Raw genomic sequence first — 19,287 nt, 5'->3', positions numbered from 1 at the left:
AGATCATGGCAACTCAGAAAGCAAAGAAAAAAATAGCTTAGTTGAAATCTACCAAAAAGAGAAATCTTTGTATATTTATAGAAATTGATAGAAGTCAATTTTATCCTAAAAAAGAATCTCAACTACAAGTTACATTTAAATAAGTGATGGGAAAAAGTACAGGGAGCTATGAGAAGTAAAATTCATAAATATTTGAGTCTTTCAAGAAAAAGGTACAAGCAGTGTTATTGCAATAAAAGATGTAAACTTCTGAGAACTACATGAAACTGATTATTTGTAAGTGGCTTCTATGAGCTATGTATGTGGGAGTAACATTGTCTATATTTCATTGACAATACTTAATTTAAAAACTTACTGACCTAAGTAATCAGGGCCTTTTATTTTAATACAAATGATTGGACCTTTTAAGACAAAGAAAGCAGTGGCTTTTCCCCCATGAGAAGCTAATAAACTACCGCACTTATAGACCAAGTCCAATGTTGAGCAGGTACTCTACCAGTCTGCTTGATGATCTACTCTATCCTCAGCAAGACTGAGGAGAAAATGATGGAAGAGACGTGGCAAAAGAGCCAGATACAGTCTTTCCATCCTTTTATCTATCAGTCTATCCATCCATCTATGGTTCTAAGCAGAGAAGGTATTGTGGGGAAATAAAAATTTTATTAAGTCGCCCTATTTGTTCTAAGAGAGTTTATCTAGGAACGGAAGAGGTTACAGGCATGGTTATGTGACAGAAATACAGACAGCCAAGAATAGATCCCATGCCTCACCCCTTCCACCAGAATCATCACTACTACCACCCATGTCTAAGATGCCTCACCCATTGCTTGTTCTGCATAGTCTCTTTTATACCCTCCTACTGTCTCCAGACGGCATCCAAAATGATATTTTACAAATGTAAATTACCCCAGAATCCTCCAGTGTTACTGTATAACTCTTAGGAGAAGAAGTCCTTACTCACAGGTTACAAGATCCTGTGTGATTTGGCCTTGGCTTTTCTCTGAAATTAGCTGTCACCACTCTTGCCCACTCAACTCTGTGTTAGTCACACTAACCTTCTTGTATCTGAACTTGTCAGCCACACACTCTTGCTCCATGACTTGTCAATTAATTCCAGTAGCTGTTCAGGGTGCCTGTATTTTACTATTATATTCCAGTCTTTTCGCCATCTCTGATTTTGAATGCTCTTTCTCATCCCATCCCACTTTTTCCTTTACAACTATCCATCTCTAGGTTTCTAGCACCAGATTATGTGGTCTTGCCTCCATACTACTTCCTTATTTTCCCAGCTCATGAACTGGTATGTTTCCCCTTCTGGGTGTTCTGGAGCTCAGTAACTCTACATACTGATTTGGCTTCAGAACACATCAGAAGTATAGGAATTTGTGTCATCGATGAAGATTATAGAGAAAGTGTTGGTATGGTGCTACTTAAATTTGGCAAAGAAAGTTTTAAAGTAAAAGGTGACCAAATCACAGCTCATTTGTGAATAACTTTTTTCTCAGAAATAGAGAAAGTTCAAGTTTTGGATGACAATGAGATGGGTTGAGGAGGTTTGAGTTCCATTGGAAAGCACTGTTCTTATTCTAAACCCGCCAGTGTAGGTTTGTGGGTTGATATATGTCTAAACTCACCACAGATGTATCAGAGTGTGTTTATGAAGTAAGTCTGATTCCACATCATTCCTGGTTTAATGAACCTCGAGAGCCTAGATGCATTCTGGGATTCTGCTGAGAGATTGATTGCATTTATGGTGAGGACTGTCAGCTACTCCTTCTCAAAGGTAAAACTGCTTCTAGCATCAGTTTTAGTGGTCATGGAGTAAGGCAGATTTTATTGGCTTTTCTTTTTCCTAGTGTTTTGCTAAGGCTGGGTTATCAGAAATGTGTCATGAAAGAAACTGGTATTTTTTTCTTACCCTACAAAAATTAATGATATTTGTTGCTTTGTAGTCATTGAACCTAAGAAAGTTGATTACAGTAATTTACTATTGTACTTAATCTTTTCTCTTGTTGGCTGATTTTCCTCCCTGGAAGCTTCCCATTGGTACAAATTACTTTTTGCTAACATGTTATATATATATTTTTTTTTCATTTTTATTTTATTATTTCAAGCTATATAGCTTCTTAATACCAGCTTACTTTGGCAGCCAGAAATTTATATGATTCTCACCCCAAGATGTATGGATATTATAAGCCCTTTATAGAGCTATTTTAAAATAGAAACCTATAACTTGTATTCTCTTTTTCTTTTTTACTTCTAACTACATGGTTTAGCACTTTCAGTGTATAAAAAGGAGCCCATGATCCCCACCTATATATAGTTAATAAAAATTTATGGTTATCTTTTATAAATGTTTATATGTATCTATTATATATAAAAGTTTGATACCTATTTATTTTTAGAACCAAAGTTTCTAGGTGATGTAGTTTTAGATTTGTGAGTACACAATATGTCACAAAACATCATGTCCTTGGGCCCCTAATACCAATTTATTATTTGATATTCCTTCCAGAACTTCCATATCATCACCAGTATAAAATACAGGGATGTTTAAGATAGTCCTAAAAAAATGTACACTACCAACTATAGGGCAACACAGTGTTTATGCAATAAAAGTAAGAACTAAGAACTAGAAAATCACACTGTGATGGTTGATGGCAGCACATTTGCTTTTGGCGTGAGAATAGATTGAGTGTATACCACCCCATCCTATATACTAATACATAATTGTACATTACTGCATTATACATAAAATCCCATGCATAAACATCAACTTTCAAAAAAAATATATTCTTTTCAATTAAATGCTTGTAAATGCCATCTAAAGGAAAATAGGCATATACTTTCAAATTAACAAGTGTCTTTGCACAACTTAAGCAAAGCAGTTTTATACTGGTAGTAAAATATTCATATTTAGCATTGAAAGTCAAAGATTAAATTTTGTGCAAAATTATTGTATGGCAATTTGGAAAACTAATTAAATGTTTTACTTGGTAAATGTAATGAGCTAGTTAAATCTTTGTTGCCAAAATTAAAAATGTAGGAGGATTGATGGCTAAATAAATTCTAAGAGTCATTTATCTTCTATGAGATAAATATAACTCTGTCAGTGTGGTCTAGCACTAAGCAGGAGATAATTTGAATGGAATTAAAGATAATTTGAAGAATATTTTGAATTTGATATTATTTCTTACATTGATATTTGGTAGGTGGCAGTTAGGATGTAATTGTAGTTTACTTGAACTGTCCCTTTATAATATATAATTACACATTATGGGAGGGATATCTAAAGACCCAAGAAAAACAGGCATGTGGATTTTGGAACAATGACAGCTCACTTTTTATACAGTCACGTAAGTGGTGATAATAACTCCTCAGAATATAGCAGAAAGCCCACAAGTATGAAATAAGGGTGACAGAAAAATAAAAAGTGGCATTAATCTATTTTACCTCTATGATTGTTCCTTTCTCAGAGCCTATTTATTGTTTTCTTAACATAAACTTAACAAGTTTGATTAACTGATTTCCTGTGTGATTGTGGATGAATTCATAGTGAGGTCTGATAGACATAGCTTTACTAACACAGTTTCGCAAAGCAAGGGAATAGCCTGAATATCTCTATCCATATATACAGATAAATGCATATACACATATAAAAGAAATAAGAACGTAGAAAACAATTTGGAGGTTAATTAGCAAGTGGGTCTCAATCTTAAAACTTTTTGTAATGCAATAGAATATAATTCCAGGTAGCCCAACTCTGTAACAAACTATTTAATACATTATCGGTTAGTTTATTTCTCACTTGTATATGTCCAAGTAGGTACTTCTGATTCGGCAACTCTCTTCTGAGAATTGGTTGAGGGGCCCAGACTTCTACCCTTTAGTGGCTCTTTGATTCCACGGAGCCTTGAAATCCTCATTTGGATCTTCAGCATCTGGCTAACAAATGAGGGAAAAGAGGATTATTTCAGAGTAGGTGTTTCAGGGCAAGTCTGGAAATGGCATACATTGCTTTGGCCCAAAATTTAGTCACAGGCCAGGCCTACTGCAAGAAATGTTGGGAAATATGGTTTGGTTGTATGCCTATGAAGAAAAGGACATGGTTTGGTAGCCAAATAGTTAAATTCACCACTAATACTGATTATAATCACTAATAATGATTACAAGTCACTGCTAAAAAATGTTTAAATTATAATTAATATTTTCTACTTAAAGACAAACATCACAAGTGGGCCTTATTATACAGGAGCATACCCTTTCCAGTTTTGTTTGCATTTTCCTCAAGATCAAGCTTACATCACCAACTAACTCAATAAACTGAAAACCTCTTGCTGTATCAGCTGAAGTGCATGATACATGTAAAGATGTCCATTATTCTTGTTGAATTGGCAGAAAATGAAAACAGATGGTACTGGTCTCCTGTTTCAGTCCACAGACAGCAGTAAATATTGGTTGATAGTACATGAGAAATATGACTTCAAGAGATGGGAAAGAATTCATAGGGAGGGAAAGCATTTCTGTAAGGAGGAAGCTAATAGTAATCTTCTAAGTTTATTTTCTGCAAAGAGGCTGGTAAAACCCTGATAGTTTGAGCTATTCTGTCAGATATATTCCTAGGAACTAGAGTATGGTCTCTAGACTAGAGCAGTATTAGATTTCATTTTGCAAAAGGATCATTGGTATCCTTCCTATCTCCTTTCCCATACTGATCCACAATGGAGAGACTTGGGAGGTGGGGAAGAAGGGAAAGTAGCCTGGCTACTCTGTGGCTACAGAAGATTCAACATCTAGAGGTGATTCCTTTCTGGAAGTGTAGGAACAGCAGGAATGAGGGGAATGTAGGAATTGAGGAAGCTTTCAGAGTCCAAGTGAATGAGTCGGGGATGTTCTGTATGTTCTGAACAGAGTACCCAAATAGGGATGGAGAAAAGACTTTTGTAATTATGGAGAAGTGAAGTGTACATGGATTATGAAAATAAATTGAAATTCTTTCTTGAAAAACTGACAGGGACACTGCCTACAGCTGGCTTTTACCTGCTTTCCAAAGTACAGAGTTAACTTCATTGTAAGGAACAAAGATTGGTAAACTTTTTCTTTTTATGGTACAACATAAATTTAAGGTTCACTCACACTACTAAAACATCTAAAAACCTGAAAGAAGGGATAAAAACCCACAGTCTTAATTGGAGACATAGAGCTTCATGAAAGAGACACATATATATTAAATAGTACTTCAAAGAAAAATGTCTTGTTTTATATGACATGTGTCCTTTGATTCAAATTCCTCTTTGTGCAATGAACGACTAATCACAAATCATTTCTCTATTTAAGTGTTCACCTAAAGCACAAAGGTGGGGCTAAATTCGTGTCCTCTGAGAAACAGTATTCCCCTCTGCATATCAAATAATGGCACTTGCCATGTTGTATTACATGTAGTATTATATGTCACCCTTCCTGAGCTCTATGCACATGGATCTTCATCTTTACATCCACAGTCCCTCCTACATGACCTAGCAGAAGATAAATGCTAAATAAACATTCCTGGTATTAGCTGGAACTGGCTTACCCTTACCTTCAGGATTCTGTTAATGTACAAACACTCTTGGAAGAGGTAACACATCAAGTCAGGTTCACTGATAACATTTGCAAAGTCAAGAGCACACATGGAGCCCCACTTACCGTAGACCTAAATATTTATAATTTCTAAATCAAGCTAACAAACTGTTGAATGCAAGGTAGTTCTATATTCCTACCTCAACAAATAAATGTCCTTGTATATTGATGAGATTAAAAACAACATTTCTTTTTTAATAGGCTGCATATTGGCAAAATGTCAAAGATAATACAACTTAATTATCACTGTGTATATTTAGGTGTTCTGGGTGGCAGTGTTTAGGTTTTCAAAGTAAACATCTAAGTGTCATAAATTATATTTTTCAGAAAAATGTATTTTCATCTTTATTTCAGCACAGTTACAAATTAGGCAGTTATAATAAAATATTTTAAATGTTTTGCATTCTATTTACAGTCATGCTAAGTCACATGATGTCTGCTCTCTTTAATTTTTTCCTGATATAAAACTTTCAAGTATAGAGGTGCCTGAGTGGCTTGGTTGAGTGTCTGACTATTGATTTTGGCTCAGGTCCTGATCCCAGGGTCATGACATCCAACCCCTCATCAAACTCTGCACTGAGTATGGAGTCTACTCAAGATTCTCTCTCTCTCTGTAAAATTAAAAAAAATTATATCTTGTCACTGAACTTTTTTTCTATTTCTTTTTCTATTCCTTTTTTTTTCTTTTCTGAGATGCACTTATATTTTTCCCATCCAATCTAAGTTTACACACAATCTTAATATTAAAGGATTAAAACATAAAATATTATTACATTCAAAATAGACATGAACTGAATGTAATTTATGTAATTTCATGTAATTTAACATAAACTATACAAAAAATTTTAAATTATTTCCAAATGTACTTTCAGATATAGTTCGTATATAGTTTGCAGAAAACTCTTTTTCTTTGAAGATACTTAAAAATATTTATTAAAATGAGGACACAATGCAAATTATCTAAGTTTTTATGTAAATCATTTGAATAAAGCTAAAATTTAATAAGTCAAACCTTGTAAATTTAAATTCCAAAAATAAAACTATTGATAATTCTAGAAGTCAGTAGATAGCTAGTTGCCAAAGAATTTCAGGCTTCATGTATATTACATCTAGAACCACACATATACAAATTTTGAGAGTCATATGAATGATTTAGTATTCAAAATATTCCCCAGCCAGCAGGTGCACCTGTTTTGCATGCCTCATTGATTCATGAGTGCCTTCAAATGCATAAATTGAAACCAAAGAAAATGGGTACTTCTTAAAACTTGGAAATAATACTTTGTTAGGCAGTAATCTGTTGGATTTATGCCATCCAGAGAAAGAACTGGTGAGTTAGTTTGCCCTTTCTCTTAAATGCTTCCATAGCTCAAATTTCTTCCCATACTCCAAAGCAGTATCTATTTCTTTGTCAGCAATGGCAGTCTACAAACATTAGTAGCATCTGGAAGTAGTCACCTCTTGTTTTTAGAATATAGAACAAAAGATAGTCCAAAGTGTTTCTGTGAGCTTATAGGGTGTTAATCATAAGAGCAGGTGGTGTCAGTCACAAGAGCAGATGTTTAGGGTTCTGGCTCACTCTGTGGGTACCACGTATGAGATCCCGAGTGACCACAATCTATTTAAGTTTTGAGTTTGTGACGAGTAGAGTCTTCTTAATGTGTGGGTGTTAAGACAAAGGTCTTATTTTATCTGGGTTTGAGGGTAGTGTTGCATTAAATTCCTAACTATGAGTTTATCAAATAAATGTCTCCTCTTATGGTGTGGAGGGATACTAGACATCTGAGGAGAAGGGTTGGGGAGAATTAACATTAAAAGAAAGAAAGAATGAAATAAATTTGGAGGGAGTTGAAGCAAAATGTTACCTAGTTCATAATTTTGTTTGGGAGTTTAGTCTATAAGTACTAGTTTATTCTTGTGTCTATGCATAACATTAGATTACAATTATAATCTCTACAAATTGTCTTGAATGAATAGTTTAGATAATTTGAAAATGTTTGATTGGGGTTTGTGTTCCCTCCTGTGTTTATCATTGGTATTTAAATCCCTCTATACTCACATTTTGGAAAACAAAGATGCCCTCAATTTGTGTTTAACAATTTAATTGCTTCAGTTAGTATTTTCAGTCTGAAATGTAAAGTATGGGATGTCTCCAATATGAATCAAATAACTTTGCTTAAGAAACATTCACAGACCTCATGCAGAACTTGTAAGAGGACACTTCAACTTATAGTCTGGAATATTTGGGGTTTGGTTATATCTATATTTGTAGCCAGAATTGGCAGAGATATTAATATTGGAGGGAGGGGAGAAGCAGCGATAAATATGTTCAGTAATACTATTATTTGTCACTGTTCCCCAGTGCTATATATCCAGATTTTAAAAGAAGAGAAAGAAACAGTCTTAAGCTATACTTTCTAAGCTAGAGCAAAAAAAAAAAGAAAAAGAAAGAAAGAAAGAAAAGAAAAAAAAAAGTCACGTATTCGGAAATCCTGCTAAAGAAATGTCAAAAGAGCCACAGGGTACAAAATAATTTTAGCTGAGCTTAAAAGGGGAAGAAGAAATCATCTGGCTTAGAAGTTTGATATATTTCCTCTCCTTTTCAACTCTTAATTCTTTCAATGTTAAATATCCAGGCCAGAAATGTGATCTACTCATTCACATTGCCAGTATTTATCAAGGATTATGTCTCCTAGTTTGATTCATGTTTTATCCATGCTTAGAGTTTTAATTCTCCCTAGAACTTTGCATCAGGCTAAAAGTAGTCAAAATATGAAAGCATGCAAATAAATAGAAAAGGTTTGGTAGGTTCTAACACTTTACATCAGAATCCTCACCTTTTTCGGGCAAGCACATTAGAACATTCAAGTTACTTTTCATTATTACTTCCCCTATTCCACAGAGGACCTAGGATGCTTTTGTGCATTTTGTGAAATTTCAGGTCTGTCTTTAACAATTCACTTAGCTTTTACCTCAAATATGCTATTCTCTTCCTTTTTAAAATACCACTAATAAAAGTAGATTAGAATACAGCAGCATTGTTGGCAAACCAAACTTTATTAAATGTTTGATTTTATCTGTTATAGAACATGAGAAGCAGCGGTTATGCAAGAGCACCGATTATATGAATTTGCATTTCAAAGTGAAATGGTTTTATAATGAATACGTGCGAGAGCTTCCTGCCTTCAAGGATGCTGTCCCTGAATATTCCTTGTAAGTAGTGATTTTCACCCCCAAGTCTTCAATTCATAGTCTTGTAAAAATTATACCTGAATTATGCAGCCCTAAAATTTCTTCTCATGGTCTCTGCGTGGATGCAGACATTTCTATTATAAAATTAACATTAAATGACTTGCATTTCTTTCGGACCATATTTAATTGAATTGTGTTGCATTTTCAGCTACATATTTAATTGAATTGTGTTGCATTCACTTGGATATTCAACTCAAAGGAAAAGAAATACAAAACAAATCTGGCTTACATAATGAGGTTATTTTCTGTGAAAGTGCTCAAACTCAGATTTTATTGGGAAAATGAAGGTATTTGTATACTGAGCATTATATTCAGATTTTTCCCTTTAATTTAAACTGAAAAAATGTGTTAGAAATGCATATTTCTAAAATAGAAGTTATAATTAAACAGGTAATATTTTCATAAATATGCCTGTATCAAATACATTTCTAAGCACACAGACCTGTAATACTCTGCATCTGACATTTATCAGAATTCTATTTAATTCTATTGACGAGGGTCTTCCATATGCCAGGCACCATGTCAAGTGCTATAGGACAATAGTGAATAGGATAAAGACTGCAACCTGGAAGAAGCTTGTGCTTGATGAGATACTAATAAGTATAAAATTCCTGACAAAGCAAGGCAAAATTTAATAAGCACTAATTCAAGAAGCACAAGCAAAGTGCAGTGGGTTCTCACAGAAGAGAGACATTACCCTATGGAGGACTCTACATAATCTTTATGTATGGAGTAGCATTTGATATAGACTTTGAAAATTTGGTCAGTTTATGGCAAGAAAAGCATTTAGATTAAAAGGTAAGTTATGAGCATTATTATGGAATTAGGAATATATAGGCTAGGGTCCACAGGAAATAATGCCATTCTAGTGGGGTATAGGATATGTTTACAAAATGAGTAGATAGGAAATGTAGTTTTGAACTAGATTATTATAAATAAATGCTGTGAAGCTTGCCCCACAATCTTAGGCATTGTGGGCATTGGAAGAGACAGAGAATGGGGGACAAGGAAGAGATTTAGAAGGTAGGGAGTAATGTAATGAATTTCCATTTAGTATGACTTTTCTCATAGAAATTTATAGGGTACAGTGAGATACTGGGATAAGTTAAAAGTCTATACACATTAGACAGTGATTGTAGCAAGGATGTCAAAGATGAGTATGTGTGGGAGAGAGATTTCAAAGATAGAATTTACATAATTTGTCAACTAAATACAAATGAGGATAAAAGAAATAGGGAAGAGTTAAACATGAAATATATGTGCCTAAGCAGCTGATAGTATCATTGGCTTGTAAAAAAGAGATGCTGTTAGCTGGACACTTTTGTTTGGCTCTGTCTCGACGAAACTACACTAAAATCAGACTGGCATGCATACTGAAGACCATTATAAAAGCTGAATAAAATTAAATAGCATCAGAGAAAAATCAAGGCAACCAGGATTTAAGAAGTTATGGTCCTGAGAAAAGAGAAATGCATTGAGGTGATTCCTGTATTTGCTACAAGGTTTTTTTGTTTTTTGTTTTTGTTTGTGTGTTTGTTTTGTTTTTTTCTCTCCATCCTCCCTGCTCCCATGCATTTGACAATTAGCAGTGCAGGTCTTGGTGGCCAAACAGAGAATAGCAGCCTAGTTTATAGCAATCTCCCTAGGCTGGAGAAATAAAAATTGGTGTTCAGTACTATGAAGGCTGCTTGGACTTGCAGGGTCAATTCCTAAAGAGATGGGAACCCCAGAGAAGTAAACATAACATCCTGCATACAGTTTCTCCCTGAGGTATTTTCTGATTTTTTTTTTTAATTTTTTTTTTCAACGTTTATTTATTTTTGGGACAGAGAGAGACAGAGCATGAACGGGGGAGGGGCAGAGAGAGAGGGAGACACAGAATCGGAAACAGGCTCCAGGCTCTGAGCCATCAGCCCAGAGCCCAATGCGGGGCTCGAACTCACGGACCGTGAGATCGTGACCTGGCTGAAGTCGGACGCTTAACCGACTGCGCCACCCAGGCGCCCCGGTATTTTCTGATTTTTAATCTGCCCTTGTGTGGAGACTGAGGCAGAAATAAGCAAGTAGAAAGCAGGGACTGAGAGGTTAAAAATTGAGTAGATACGTCAGCAGCCTCATAATACTAGGGAGACAAAAATGAGAGGTCAAGACTTCCTAAGAAATAAGACTTTCCAGACTTTCAGGTGAGATCCTTCAGGGCTCTGAAGAACTAGAAATGGCCCAGCCTAAAATTCAGCCTTGTCTCCATTATGATCCTGTAAATACAAGGACAAATTTAGATTTTCTCAGGAGAAGATGACCAATCAAAGGTTCCATAATTTTTCATAGATAATATGTAATATTCAACAAAAAATTAGACTGTCAGGCAACAGCACCAAGTGACTAGACTCCAAGAAAAAGCAGACATTATACTTACCAGACATAGGCTTTGATGTATCTTCAAAATGTGAGAGAATTTCAACATTCTATCAGAAGAATACAATGAAAATTGCAGAACTGAAAAAGGATGAAATTAGGAATGTAATAAATGGGTTTAAAGGCAGATTATATATAGCAGAAGAGGGGACTGAAAATGGAAAATAAATTTGGAGAAATTTTCCATATAAAATAGAGGGAGAGACAAAAAATACAAAATATAGAAGAAAGAATAGAACAAAGAGTACATGGGACAAATTGCAAAGGTCTAATGTACAAAGAAATGAGTCCCAGAAAAGGAGAAGAGAGAAGGCACAGTGTATGGATTTTGTAAGATGGATGAAAAAAACATGAAACCACAGCTCAAGAATTTCTATCAGTCCTAAGCAGAATATTTAAATGCAAGAAAAACTACCTGTCATTGCATCATAGAAAATTGCTTAAAACCAAAAAAGAATTTAAAAAAACTTTCCATTTATTGAAGTCAAGGAAGGGAAGACACTTTACCTTCAAAGGAGCTACAGTAATACTCATGGATGATTGTTCAGTAGGAGTGACTGAAACCAGAATACACTGCAATGATACCTTTTAAGTGCTGAAAGAAAACAACTAACAAGCTTAGAGTTCTATAAGCATCAAAAATATCCTTCCAAAAATAATATATATCCTTTCAAAACAAAGTGACATAAGTATATTTATATAACTGAGAAGCTGAAAGAATCCATTTCCAGCAGACCTTCACCAAAAATATATAAGCCATACGTCAGATAGAATGAAAATGACTAAGATAAAAATATAGTAATGTAGCAAATAATGCACTACAAAATGTATGCAAAGAATAAAATTTAAAATATGTTAACTGTTTAAAAATTAAAAATCTGTAGAAGAAAATATACATAGAAGTAAAGTACAAGACAATTGGATAAACACATGCAGTTAATATGTTGTATGATCCTTGAATTGTTCACAAAGTGTAAAATACCCCAATTTAAAAATCCTCTAGGGGCGTCTGGGTGGCTCAATCAGTTGAAGTTCGACTTTGGCTCAGGTCATGATCTCACAGCTCATGGGTTCGAGCCCTGCATCGGCCTCTTTGCTGACAGCTCAGAGCCTGGAGCCTGCTTCAGATTCTGTCTTCCTCTCTCTCTGCCCCTAACCTACTCTCATTCTGTCTCTGTCTCTCTCAAAAATAAATAAACTTTAAAAAAATATAAAAATCCTCTAATATATCATGGATATGTCATGGATATATGTTATAATTTATAGGGTAACCCCATAAGGTACAATATTGTGTATTCATAACACAGTAGGGTGGAGGGTAATAAAACATACCTAAGGGTAAGAAAGGAAAATGCAAAGAATAAAGAGCAGGCAGGAAATTTGGGGGGGGGGGGCAAGATGATATTTTTAAGACTAAATACATCAGAAAATTGAATGTAATCATTAAATATTAATGGATTAATACTGGCCTACCAGATAAAATAGTAAGACCAAACTGTCTTGCTCATAATTCATGCATCTAGAAAGGTTAAATAAAAGGATGAAAATAATAATTGAGATAAAATTTTCACAAGATACTAATATTAAAAGAGACTTCAAGGTAAGAAATATAATAAAATAATTTTGAGAAATAGAAATATTTCGTGATGATTGAAGAAGCAATTTAACAAAAGATATATCAGTTAGAAATGTAAATGTATCTCATAACATGTTAACAAAATATATAAAGCAAAAATTGTCAGAAATAAAAGGAAAAAATGAATCTACAATGCTACTTGGAGATTACATTTTTCAGCAACTGACTAAACATTCAGACAAAAAAGTCAGTAAAAATACAGAAGTTCCAACAACACAAATAACATACTTAAATATATTTATTCTTCTGTATCTATATCTGTACCTGGTCACCTAGAGGTTCCATAATTTTTTGTGGGAATTGTTTACAAACACACACACACACACACACACACACACACACACACACACCTATCTACAATTTATCACAAATGATGACAAAACACACATTGTTATCATATGCACTTAGTGCATTTACCAAAATAGACTATTTGTTCGACCATAAAGGAGGTCTAATGGATTTTCAAAGATTGAAATATATACTGTATATTCTAGTACCACTGTGGAATTAAGCCAGAAATCAACTCTAAGATAACTAGAAAATGACCAGATAGGGAAATTAAGCAGAAAACTCTAATTCATGAGTTAAAAAAGAAATCACAGTGTGAATTACAAAATATTTTGAACTGTGATAATAAAATATGACATATTGAAACTTGTGGATTGCAGCTAAAACAGGAAATAGAATGATATTCTATAATTCCATAGACAGAAATTCTATAGAATTCTATGATTCTGTAGTGAGAGGGAGAAAGGTATAAAATCAATAGTGTAACTGTCAGAAGAACAGTTTAAAAACCAAATTATGTCAAAAGAAAGTAGAAGGAAGAAAATGATCAACATGACCTGAAACAAAAATAAATTTTAAAATGGAAGAAATTGCAAAGCCAAATTTGATGTTTTAAAAATATGATAAAGATAAAAGAAGACTTAGCAAGACCAATGGGAAATGAAAAGGAAAAACCGATGTCACAAATTGTTATCTGAAAAGGACATTACTAAAGGTAATGTAAAACATAAAAAGACATTATTTATGCCAGCACATTTAGAAGTTAGACAAAATCTCCAATTCCTTTATATAACTTACTAGGCTAATGTAAAAAAAATTAAATAGGCCCATAAGTTTTAAAATTTGAATCCATAGTTTAAAATCACACAACAAAAACTCCAGGTGCAGAAGGCTCCAAATGGAATTCTTCCAACTATTTAAAGAAGAATGTCACCACTCTTACACAAACTCTTCCAGAAAAGGCAGGAAAACTTCTCAAATAATTTGTTGAGTTCAGCATATTTTTACCTACTAAAACTTATTGAAAATATGACATATAATTAAAGAACAATTTCTCTCTGAGCATACATTTAAAAAATAAATAAATAAATAGCATAGCCAATAGAATGCAGTAGTTTATAAAAAGACTAATATAGCATGACCAAGAAGTATTTATTCCTGAAATACAAGATTGGTTTCACATTTTAAAAGTAATGAATGCAATTCACCACATTTAAGGAATGAAAGAGAAAATCCCTACAGTCCTTACACTGGACACAAAATAATAATTTAATAAAATACAAGACCGGTTTATTATAAAATTCTCCTGGAAGTTAAAAATAGAAGGGAACTATCTTAATATAATAAAGACACACTCTTTCAAAAGAGAAACAACTATACAAACATTGTGCCTATTTTTCAATTGAAATGTAGTCGACAAACAGGAGTACAACGTACTTGTTCAACATTATATACATTACAAATTGATCATCCTATATCTAGCTACTATCTGTCACCATGCAAAATTGTTACAATATTATTATGTTTCCTATACAGTATATTGTATTTCCATGTGTTACTTAGTTTATAACTTAAAGTTTGTACCTCTCAATCCCCTTCCTCTATTTCACACATCCCTCCCCTTTCCTCACTTCTGGCAACTGCAAGATTGTTCTCTGTATCAGTGAATTGATTTCTCTTTTGCATGTTGGTTTGGTGTTTTTACATTTCACACAGAAGTGAAATCATATGGCGTCTGTGTTTTTTCATCTTATTTCACTTAGTATTACACCCTCTGGGGGTGTTGTTACAAGTGGCAAGATTTCATTTTTTTATTATGGCTGATAATATTGCATTATATATCTGTACCACATCTTTATCTGTTCATTTATCCATGGACACTTAGGTTGCTTCCATATCTGGTCTCCTGTGGTGTGGCTGACTGAGGTCTGACTGGCTATGAGGTCTGGCTACTACTGTCACAGGTGCTCTATTGCATTGGCATGCACCCAAACCTAGGCAGCATTGCTTGAGGGAACCCCAGTGCTGGCCACCATGTGTGGTGGGGCAGGGGGTTGCTTGGAAGGGGCCCCACAACTGGTTGAAGTCTCCTGCCATATGCGGCAGTGTGGGAAACCACTTGGGAGGAGAGCCAGGCCAGGGCAGGGGATTAGGCGGGGATTCTGCAGGGTCGGGCACTGGGTGCAGTAGATGGAGAGTGTCAGAAAAGGTGCCCACCAGGGCTAGGTCAACTAAATAGAAGAGAAGTGAAAAGGAAATGGTGTCCGCCAGGCTTCTCTTCCCAGAGAATATTCCAACAGATCCTCACTCTTCTGTCACATGCTGTAAAATTAGTCAGTGAAACTCCTTCACAGGTAGCCCAGGTGCTTTTCAAAGTGCTGCCTCTGTGCTGGGACTCAAAGTAAGTGAGATTGAGTGCATGTCCTTTAAGAGTAGAGTTTCCATTTTCTGTTGCTCTCTGGCTTTTCTGGATATAAGCCCTGCTGGTTTCCAAAGACATATTCTGGGTGCTCATTTTCCTGGTGAGGTTGTCTGGGCTATGGAGCCTAATGTGGGTCTCAGACCCCTTATTCCTCAGGGAGGGACAGTTACAGTATCCCTCTCTCTTGTGGGTCATTACACTGACAGGCATCAGTCCTGACTAGATCACCTCTCCACCTGTCTTAGCTGTCTCCTTGTGGCTACCAGATAATATCTGTTCTGTTATTCTTCACTTCATTCTCTGAGATAGTTGTATACATAATTACAGATTTTGGTGTGCCTGTGAGAGGACAAAAGCTCAGGATCTTCCTACTCTGTCATCTTGATCCCCTTCCTCTCCAAACATTATGCTTATTGACAATATTTTGAAAGTTTCCCCCTGAGATAAAAAAAAAAATGACACTGAGAGCTGATAACATCACCTTTATTTAACATTGTACTAAAAGTGCTATATAATACAATAAGACAAGAAAGAAATAGAAAAAATAGAATGATTGCAAAAGCATATATTAATGCTGTCAATATCTGTGTATGACATAATTGTGCATCTAGAAAACCCAAAAGAAACTACAGGGTAACGGGGCGCCTGGGTGGCGCAGTCGGTTAAGCGTCCGACTTCAGCCAGGTCACGATCTCGCGGTCCGTGTGTTCGAGCCCCGCGTCAGGCTCTGGGCTGATGGCTCAGAGCCTGGAGCCTGTTTCCGATTCTGTGTCTCCTTCTCTCTCTGCCCCTTCCCTGTTCATGCTCTGTCTCTCTCTGTCCCAAAAATAAATAAAAGGTTGAAAAAAAATTAAAAAAAAAAAAAAAAAAGAAACTACAGGGTAACTAATAGAATTAAAAAGAGAACAAGTCTATGTAAAAGTTAATTAAGTTTCTATATAATACCCACAGGCAATTAAAAAATTACATATAAACCTTACCATTTAAATATCATTAAAATCATGAGAAACAAATGGTGATGAAAGATGTGCAAGACTTCTACTTCTAGAATGTGTTACTTAGAGACATGTTACTAAGAGACATTTAAGATGAACTTAAATAATATACACAATGTTCCTAAAAGGTGTATTACTGTACAGATAGTAATTCTCCCCCCATTGACTTATAGACTTATTGACTTAATGCAATCCCACTAAAAATTTCAGCAGATATTTTTGTGCAAATTGACAAATTCAATCAAAAAATGAGTACAGAAATACAAAGGACTAGGAATAGCCAAGATAATCTTGAAGACGAAGGAAGAAAAAAAAAAAAAACCTTGAGAGCTGCACTATTAGTTATGAAGACTTAATCAAAATATACAGCTATTAAATGAAGTGGTGTTAGTGTATGACAAATAGACCAATAGGACAATGTAGTCTAGAGACAAACCCACATACGCCATTACCTGATATGCACCAATGATGCCAATTAAAGGCAGCAGGGAGAAGGATTATCTTCTAAAATAAAAGATGCTTTGCACTTGCACCTCCACATGGAAAAAAGAACTTTGAAACTTTGACCATTCACAAAACCCAACTGCGGATGGATTACAGATCACAAGTCAGAGGTGAGCACCTAAGATGAGTTAAAGGAAAATAAATCGGGGTGCCTGGGTGGCTCAGTCGGTTGAGCGTCCAACTTCGGCCTAGGTCATGATCTCACAGTTTGTGAGTTTGAGCCCCGCGTCGGGCTCTGTGCTGACAGCTCAGAGCCTGGAGCCTGTTTCCCATTCTGTGTCTCCCTCTCTCTCTCTGACCCTCCCCCGTTCATGCTCTGTCTCAAAAATAAATAAACGTTTAAAAAAAAAAAAAAGGAAAAAAAAATAGTATGGGCGGAAGCCCAACAGTAAAGTACTAAAAAGTGAGAGAATGGCATAATAGGGGACACAGCACACATGATTGACATTTTATAAAATTTTGAATTATAAAGGGAATTGTAGGGTGGGGATTGGGAACTAAGCTTGTTTTAAAAACCATGGGAAGAGCTAAGAAAGAGATAGACAATGAAAGTAAATAAACAGGGATGTATGTGTTTGATGACGTAAAGCTAAAGGTCTCCAGGAAACAGAACTACAAAAAAGGGAATGAAAAGAGATTTTAGGTCCTGAATTACTCTCATGTAAGGAAAGAGCAGTATTCACTGTTAATTATGTGCAAATGACATCTTTTATGGTATGTAACGTTATTATTTTTTTTAGGTGGTTTGAGCCTTTTGTCATGCAGTGGCTAGATGAAAATGAAGATGTATCAATGGAGTTTCTTCATGGAGCACTAGGAAGAGACAAAAAAGATGGAGTAAGTTTAAATTCGTTTAAGATGACTTTTTGTCAATACTCTTTCACACTATTCACTTGTAACATAACGGGGATTGTTAGGCTCATTGTTATTAATTAATTTTATTTTAATCCTCTAATGACCAAAATAAATGTAAAACACAACTTTTAAGGGCTGCTAGAAACTCTAGGGAATTGTTTAAATTAAAAAAAAATTACCCTTTTGCTTCCAGGATTCCTTTACCTCTTGAATTGATCTGGGTCTACAAGTTCACCAAGCTTAAACAAAACTCCCTGGTCCTGAAAGCTTTCCAGGATTTCAAGATTAGGAGGAGACACCCTCCAAATCCCTCCGGAACAACTTAAAAGTCTTGAGCCACAATAGGCTTGCTAACCCATCTTTGTATCTATGGGGAATGAGAGAACTAGTCCCTCAATGTAGAAATGGAAAAACCAATTAATAGGAGCCTGTCTCTAATATTAGTTCTAATACTTTTCCAGGAAAGGAGATGAATGATTTTGAAATGGGTAAGCATTTTATTAAATGGGAAATGAAGGCATATGAGATGAAGGTACATGGTATAGGAGATTCACTTATTTACGTGATTTGACTCTTTCCACAGTCCCTCTAATGTGCTTATTGGAATGGTATCGCCTTCTCTCCCTTCAGTTCCAGCAGACGTCTGATCATGCCCTCTTCTCTTGTTCTGTGGTTGATGTCTTTGCTCAGCTTAACCAGAGCTTTGAGATTATTAAGAAACTGGAGTGCCCTAATCCTGAAGCATTATCTCACTTAATGAGAAGATTTGCAAAGGTGGGTTAAATGGAGTGCATCCTTTCTTTTCTGAGATGGTGGCATTTATTATTTTCTCACATAGAATTTGACAAATGCTATTGTTGTTTGTAGTATTACTCTTCTTTGACACCACTACCCCAATTGAATTTCTAATTCTAGTACCAATAGGTTCTGTTTCCAGGCTTGTCATCTGACTTTCTTTCTGCCCTTTTTGTTTATTAAATATGAATTTATCATCTTTAAAAATCTGTTATTCACATTAGTGATTCAGTTGTTCATACCATTGAGGGAACTACTATGGATGGCAAAATCATTCCAGATATGGTGCTTCTTAGCTGAAAATGAGCCTTGGCATTTCATATTTAAATTGCAAGTATTTTTAACGGACCCTATACTACAATGAAAAGTCTATAAGACTTGGAGTCATGAAAACAGAGTTCTCATTTCAAATCAGCCAATAACCGTGGTATGAGTCTGAGCCATTCATTCCATTTTTATGAAATGTAGTTTTCTTAGTTGACAGATTGATTTTGATCAGATTACAT

General features: G+C 35.1%; 1 protein-coding gene across 1 annotated transcript in view; it reads left to right on the top strand.

The window, feature by feature from the left end:
* UNC13C (unc-13 homolog C) overlaps nucleotides 1-19,287 on the top strand; it is a 613,702-nt gene that overhangs the window by 467,495 nt on the left and 126,920 nt on the right. Inside the window, exons 23-25 of the mRNA XM_032593636.1 lie at nucleotides 8,706-8,832; nucleotides 17,872-17,968; nucleotides 18,617-18,760. Of these exons, the coding sequence (XP_032449527.1) occupies nucleotides 8,706-8,832; nucleotides 17,872-17,968; nucleotides 18,617-18,760 (368 nt within the window). The remainder of the gene's footprint in view (nucleotides 1-8,705; nucleotides 8,833-17,871; nucleotides 17,969-18,616; nucleotides 18,761-19,287) is intronic.

The sequence above is a fragment of the Lynx canadensis genome, chromosome B3, assembly GCF_007474595.2.
Source record: "Lynx canadensis isolate LIC74 chromosome B3, mLynCan4.pri.v2, whole genome shotgun sequence".
NCBI classification, from domain to species: domain Eukaryota; kingdom Metazoa; phylum Chordata; class Mammalia; order Carnivora; family Felidae; genus Lynx; species Lynx canadensis.
The sequence above is the reverse complement of the archived record's forward strand: the minus strand, read 5'-3'. Positions and strand labels throughout refer to the sequence as shown.